The sequence below is a fragment of the Apaloderma vittatum genome, unplaced genomic scaffold (assembly GCF_000703405.1).
Source record: "Apaloderma vittatum isolate BGI_N311 unplaced genomic scaffold, ASM70340v1 scaffold13329, whole genome shotgun sequence".
In the NCBI taxonomy this organism is placed as follows: Eukaryota; Metazoa; Chordata; class Aves; order Trogoniformes; family Trogonidae; genus Apaloderma; species Apaloderma vittatum.
The window spans coordinates 40,649-48,374 of NW_009733684.1; the positions used below are offsets into that span (position 1 = coordinate 40,649).

Below are 7,726 nucleotides of genomic sequence, written 5' to 3' on the forward strand. Positions count from 1 at the left end.
ACAATCTCACTTGCGTAGTGCTATGCCAGAAAAAGCCTTTGCTGCAAGGAGCTTAAAGCAGAGTGACAGCAGGGAATAAAGACAATTAAAAACAACTATACGCATTGTACTGTCAGGCTATTATTTTAGCACAATAGATCTTATAGTAATCCAAAAGCTGCTCTAACCAATTTTAAATTGGTCTCTGCATCTACACAGCCTTTGATAAGCAACCTTAGCAAGTTTACTAACAGCAATTAGTAATCCAAGACATGTATTGCACAATGGCATGAAAGAAAAACTTCAGCAAATACAATAATTTTATTAATCCCTCCAAATTCATGCCTGAGAGTAAGTAGTAGATTATGTAAGGCAATACTGAAGAGGGAGAAAATAAATAACCCTAAGGAAAGTGGGTTAAGAAGTTGCTGTTTGAAATTCTATGAGCATCACTTTTTGCTATCTATACTCTTCATGAATTGGAGAAAATACACTTAACCCATTCTGTCGCAATGTTTCTGGTGTGCCTCTCATTCTAAGTAACTAAGCCACTTATTTTGTGGCATCACTAATAGTAGTTTCTTCAATTACTGCTAGCTGTGGTATGCACAGCTGTCCTACGCATTTATACTGTGTTTTCCAGTATCACACATTCTGTTTACTGGACAGAACACTGATAGTTTTCTCATATTAAAACCCAGACAGACTTGTCTTCTAAGTCTCACCAAAAAATGGTGACAGTATTACTTCTAAGAAGTAGCCTCCTTCTTTCCCGACACTCTGCTCTTTTTTGCAGGCTTACACATTTATGTGGCCACTCAGCAAACTGCATCAGTGAACTGATCTTTCTAGTACAAAAAGACACAAAAATGTAATCTAGACAGCTCTCCAAGCTGGGGAATGATAGATCCACTGTGAACTTGGGCTAGGAGTAGTGAAGAAATAAGCAGCTGGTTCTGCTTCTTTTTCACAGTAGTTCCAGCCAAGCTTATTTTTGAAATTATGGCTTTAGAGATCTATTTTGCCAGAGTGTATCTAAAAAAACCCAAAAACAAACCCCCAAACTACAAAGGAATTCCCACAAGCTTACACTCCTCCCTCAATCTTCTATGGGAAGTTTAACAATTGGTGATTAGCAACTACGACATTGAACTATTTCTTGTACTTTGAAGCATTTGAAGAATCCTGAACAGCCTCTCACTAGCAGGAGTAGAATGGATTGGGAAGCCAAAGGTGGCATTACCCATGGCTTGGAACAAACACAGTTCTTACACTGATTTTGGAAACATGTTCTGAAGTTATCTGCTGCCAGCATTTTTAAAATCCAAGCCATATTTTCACAGTTTCAGGTCAGGAATCCTACACTTGATTTTAAAAGTGTCTTTCATTTTGAAAAGCAAAACTTCTACTCGCTCTAAAATATTTTGTTATTTAAATTGTTCATCTGTCATCCAAAGCTGCCACTCCCTATCTTGTAGCAAAACATTGAGAGTTAAGCCTGCAACACAAGTTTTCAAAGTTTCAGAACGGCTGTAACAGAATTAAGCTTAGAATGGTTTTCAGTCATGTGTCTCACTGGTGGACAACAGTAACATAAATGAAGCCCTGACACTGCTTTGCTCCATTCCGTGAGAAGTGTATTGCTGAACACACAGCTCCTCTGCATGATGTACGCCAGCAAAGCCCTGTATATTCCTTAGGGTATACCACTCAAACTGCCCACTAAAAACAGAAGGAGCAGCCTTTTAGCAATTATTTTTCCTGAACAACTGTGCTTTCACATGCAAGTAATCTTAAAATCCTAATAAATTTGCCTTCACTGAGTGCCCTTGATATTATTTATTTTGCTGAATAACACAGTGATTTCTTGTTAAATTATTTTAGCAGGACTTATTTAACATCAAACACAAATTCACAGCAGAGATGAGACTGTCCAAGTATTTAATTTCTAAGCAGGGAAATGATCAAACGATTAAGTGATGTTCTTCTACCCTAACTTGAATTCACATTCTTAAAATACATACTATCCATCAGAAATAATGCTTGTGGAGCATTAGTTAGTTAATTAACTTAATCAGAAACTAGTTGGTAAAGTTGCTTCAGTGGATACCCAAATAAGCCGATGAAAACATTCAAGTGTCCCTACATCAACCTATTTGCTATTCTTGGACCACATGCTTCCTTACACAGAGGTTCCATAAACTGACCATCTCAGTCATTCTTTATCATGCACAGTTTCAAGAATTGCATAATTCAAGGTTGAAGGACAGCACATTAGCTACTCCATTCTGCAAGTAAAACATGTAATTGTAATGCTTGTTATTGGTCTATACTTACTCTTTGCTTAATTACACTTGAACCTAAAACATAAAGCATAAGGTAGAAGTCTCTCACTACGCCGTATTATTCAAGGTGGTAGCACTTCCTGTTCTAATCCACTTGGAAGGCTAATCTAGCATAAAAATCTCATGAAATAAAGAACTTCAGCTTCCTTCTCAAAGTTTTACTTTCTTCTCCTGCAAAGCAGTGTTAATGAAATTTCTAACATTTAAGAAAGGCAGAGGCAAATTATAAAGTTACTTCACAACTCCTGAAAAATACCAAGGAGAGAAGTTAAGCTGTAACACAAGGAACTAGTGTAGTACTATGAAGTACTACTTCCCAAAAAGTAGCATTGTACTACTTTCACAACCCTTAAAGTTTCTCAGGTATTTAAAATGGTTATGTGAGACATACATGCAAAAGCTTTGTATCAAGCTTGGTACTAAAAAACCCCCACAAAACACAGAAGACAGTGCTGTGAAGCTATGATGCTGTAGCCTATGTACTAAGACAAATCACACCAAGAGAGGACAGTAAATGGATTAATTTCTACGTTCAAACTATGAACTAGATACACACCACATTAGAGGCATTAGCTGTACTGAAGAGTAGGTTCCCCCATATGCATGGATCCTTCAACGAGTATAGCATCTGACTTTACTGAGTAATAGCCAAATACAGTATGCGTGACTTCAGTGCTAAACCATGTATCAAGTTTTGTTTGGTTTTTTCTTTCTTTATTTTTCTGAAGTTACATCCCTACACCTGGCAGTCACTAATGCGCATTTAATTGCAAATACTAAAAATCCTCTTAGCTACATTAAACAAAAAGTGTTTTTCTCCTTTTATGCTATGATTTAGCTGTATTGTGAGCAAGACACTGACTGACTCAAGCCAAAAAAAACCTGCTGCAGTGAAACAGTTACTGAATTGTGTAGCCTTCAAGTGTCAAAACAGCCAGACAGAATAAAGGAACATGAGCACACATTGCCCAATGGTGGGCTCCTGGCCTTCAGTGCAATTTTTCAAGCCAACTATCTCCTTCGTCATGCACTTATGAAGCTAAAGATGAACTGGCTGATATCTGCACGGCTGTACAAACCCAGAAACACACATTATTCTTCTTTCTATTTCTTCTCTCTGTTCAATGCAATACCTACCCTCCTAGGAATGTATGAAAACTGCCTATTTTGTTTCTCTATAGACTATTTCAAAAATACATCCTTTGCAAGAAGCTCTTTATTAAGTTCTCCAGTTTATTTTTCTAATGGCAGACTATCTAGTGATTTCACACCAAACCAGGTAATAACTCTTGTTTATTCAAGATTCGCCTCCATGGTTTGTTTACATTGTCTTCAACAGATCATTAAGGTCTATTTTTCTTCTCTACAACTGCCTCTCTTTTTTAGTATCAGTTACAGAGCCTGTGCAATTGCAGGCACTACTACGGTATCATAGAATCACAGAATCATAGAATGGCCTAGGCTGGAAGGGACCTTAGAGATCATTTTAATCCAACCTCCCTGTCACGGGCAGGGACGCCTTTCAACTAGATCAGGCAACACATGGGGACCGTACCACACATCATGCTGACTGGATACGTTAACTAGTTAATATACTAACCAAACACGAAACAAATTGTTGACCACAAAACATGAAGCCAGTAGCTCCACAGAGCATTTAAAATGAGTAAGAAAAATCTCAATTATTTCACAAACATTTAAGCTTTCATTTGAAAAACTGAACAATAATCAAATTTCTATCTTTATCACAATTCGCAAGATCTTTGAAATCAGAAGAAAATGAAGGTTGCAGCTTTCCTAGAAGACAAGACATGACTCAGTAAGAACACTATGCAAACAGTTTTCATTAAGGCAATCACAAAAAAATAACACTTTAAGCTGAACATTGAAGTTTGAATATTGGAAGTCTGACAAATCTCTTCTTGGGTATTTCCTAGTTTTCTTGGTGTATCAGTGCTAGTAGCCCTCCTAGCCTCACCAAAAATAACTTTGTTTTAAAGTCAGTTCATGTTAAATTCCATCGAATTATTTTAAATTGTTAATTTCAAATATGTATCCAGATTTAGGCAAGCAAGGGGTCTTGCCTAGCCAAGGTAAATTTGTTTGTACAGCTATATAAAGAAACCCTCTTCACAGAAATCCAGCTTGTATTTAAGGCTATTATATGTCTGGGTTTCCCCATGTACATCTTCTCTTTCATATGGTAACCGTACGGTAAACTCCTTAATGTTTATCAAGACAAACACCTATATATTTGAAAGTACAGAAAGTCCCATTCAGCTGGGCTGCTTTAAGCTTAGAAATTAAGAGACATGTACATAACAGAAACAGGAAGCTCAACATCCAGACAGAAATACAGCAGTCTTACTAAACACCATCCACAGCACCCTTTACAAGTAAGGTCACACTTATTCTAGCATCTTTGTTTTGATACAGAGGGAATTTTTCCATGCATCACCGAAGTTTAAATTAGCTTAGAGCCTGGCTTAAATGCAAGTCCAATGTATTCATTTAGCTCAGCATTTTTGCAGATTTCAGGACATTGCCAACAGGGATACATGGTGTGCCCAGAAGGGGCAAACACAACATAAGTGAGTAGCAATTTCTAAGTCTCCGCAGCTGAAAAACTTCTCTGTTCATCCTGGAGAAGAGAAGGCTTCTGAGAAGACCTTACTGCAGCCTTTCAGTATTTAAAGGGGGCTTACAAGAAAGATGAGGACAAACTTTACAGCAGAGCCTGCTGCAATGGGACAAGGGGTAATGATTCAAAACTAAAAGAGGGCAGAATTAGACTAGATAAAAGGAAGATTTTTTTTTTAACAGTGAGAGTGGTGAAACACTGGAACAGGTTGCCCAGAGAGGTGGTAGAGGCCCCATCTCTGGAAACATTCCACGTCAGACTGGAGGGGGCTCTGAGCAACCGGATCTAGTTGAAGATGTCCCTGCTCACTGCAGGGCGGTTGGACTAGGTGACCTTTAAATGTCCTTTCCAAACCAAGGGATTCTATGATTCTGTATTCCACATCTGCTGTACTGCTGACAGCCTCATGTGTGTGCATACTCCTGTGCCGTCCACAGGAGCTAGAACAGACTGGGAAAATCTATCCACCAGATGGCACAGCTGGGAAGGTAGGGAAGAAAAAAAAAAAAGAAAAAAGTCTGCACACTGAAGCAAAAATGAGTCTGTCATCTTTTCATGTACCATATAGCACAACTAAGCCTGACCCATGACTAGAATTCGGAATACCAGTGCAAGAAGGCAACAGTCTTAAGGCTCATTTGGCTTATTCATTTCACAGTCATGTATCAGTCCAAAAGGTGTTTTACCAAAGCTGTGGAATTTTGTGTTTAACTTGACCTGTAAATCTTGGCAGATTCCCTTATGAGTGACTTCATCAAAAGAGATCTTATTATAAACCTCAAAGTATCTCCAAGATCAGCCAGGCACACAGCTAAGAGCACTAGTATGTCCTTCACTCTTCCATTAAAGCAACAGGAATGGGAATTTAAGTCTGGAGGTAAGAGAAACAAGAGAAAGCACATTCAGACTTTGTGCATATTGTACACTCTTTAGTTTTACTTTCCTCCAGACAGAAGTTATTTACAAGGTAATGTTAACTATTAAACAAGTACTGATCATATTGCAAGAGAAAGTCAATTCAAAGCAAGCTCTCACCTTTCCTTAATTCATCACTCAATCAATGAATAAAGAGGGTAAGAACCTGGTATATGCAAAAGAATGTGGAAATGAAAAGTTAATGTCCTAGAAGACTATCATCATGCATTACACTATGAGTCTTTCTGAAAACTAGCCCAAATTTAACTCAAGGGTTAATCAATCTGGCTTTCAGTACTCAAAAGATCTCTAAAGTAAGTGCACACGCAAGATAAGCACGCACGTCTGCACACACGTTGAGGGCTGAGAAGATGTTCTTGATGAATTCTCCCAAGCAGCCTGGCTATAGGCCACCTCATATTGATACCTGAGTAAAAAGGAAAGGGTAAAATGGTCCAAGTAGGTAATTCCAATCAAAAGGCAAGATAATATGTCATGTAAGTCAAAAGATACATAGTCTTGAGCAACAAGGATAAAAACAGTTAGAGTAACCCAATTTAAGAGCAAGAACTCATGACAGCTAACATCACAGCCTACAAACAGGTGTCACCAACAAGCAACCTGATGACCTGTTGCTGTGGCTTTTGGTATGTATTTGCTAGTCTTTAGAAGCTACATGGAGCAGACGCAGAGACGCAATTGTAGACTGCTGTTCAAACTTAAAGGTATCGCTGTCACTTAAGAGTAACCAAAAGGACAAAATACACGGTGCATGACATCTCACAGAAGCACATTTGAACGGGCATTTTTATATCTCAAAACTCACATTTCCTTATCCTCCAAGTCAAAAGTGAAGTGTCAGTAATGGAGCCAAAAAACTTGCTTTAAATTAATTGCTCCAGAGATAACAGTCAACCGAATTTTTTCTGCGCAAGCAGCATGGGGATGGATTCATACTCACTTTACCAGAACAGGTCAGCTAAGCAACAGCATGAGCTCCAGAATGTGAGCTGCCAATTGTACAAAAAACAAAGCTTCATTGTGAAACACTACTATTTGAACTACAGCTTAAAATTTTACACGCTAGCAGTACAACATAAAAGATGTTAAATGGAAGCAAAAATAATTCATACACAATGCATTCTTTTAATAGTTTGTGGGGTGGTTTTTTTTTTACAAATGAAACCTGCAACAATCTACTTCCTTTCAGATACCAGATGTACAAAGCACTCCTGCTGTTAGTAGGTGACAAGCAGAGGGGAAAAAAAAAAAATAAAAATCACATTTTCCTTAAGAATCTTCCTATTCTCTGCTCAGAGGGAGAAACTGACTGAGAAATAGAGAAGAAAAATTATAAGCAAAGCTTGGTTCAGAAGTTGCATATACATACCTCTAAATATTAAAGTATTATGGAACACAAGGCACAGATTATGTTGCTTGGACACAAAGCACCCAATCATAATCCAAAAAGCTAGAAGTTGCAACACAAGCATTTATGGTGTACATAAAAGGTATGGAACACATATTTGAAAAGTCTTAGTTAAAAAATAGGATAAGCAGAGTAATGTTTAAGACAACAGGGAGCAGAATAATCCAGCAAATTTCATACCAAAACACTGCAGAATCCTCTAATCTTAAAGCAAACTGTATTTAAGTAACTACAAGGATAGGCAAAAAGTAACTTCAAATAATATTTTAAAGCATCTCTCAAAAACCACCACCACACATATACATTCATTTTGACGTACCAAAAAAAAAAAAATCTGCACTACAAAGTCAACGTTTACTAGGTTACTATTTGGGTTGACTTAAAAATCTGCCTAATGACCTGGGTTTCAACATCCAG

General features: G+C 37.7%; 1 protein-coding gene across 1 annotated transcript in view; it reads right to left on the reverse strand.

The window, feature by feature from the left end:
• PPP1CB (protein phosphatase 1, catalytic subunit, beta isozyme) overlaps positions 1-1,367 on the reverse strand; it is a 24,783-nt gene extending 23,416 nt beyond the window's left edge. The window contains exon 1 of the mRNA XM_009876015.1: positions 1,346-1,367. Within this exon, the coding sequence (XP_009874317.1) occupies positions 1,346-1,367 (22 nt within the window). The remainder of the gene's footprint in view (positions 1-1,345) is intronic.
• Between the last annotated feature and the right edge of the window lie 6,359 nt (positions 1,368-7,726).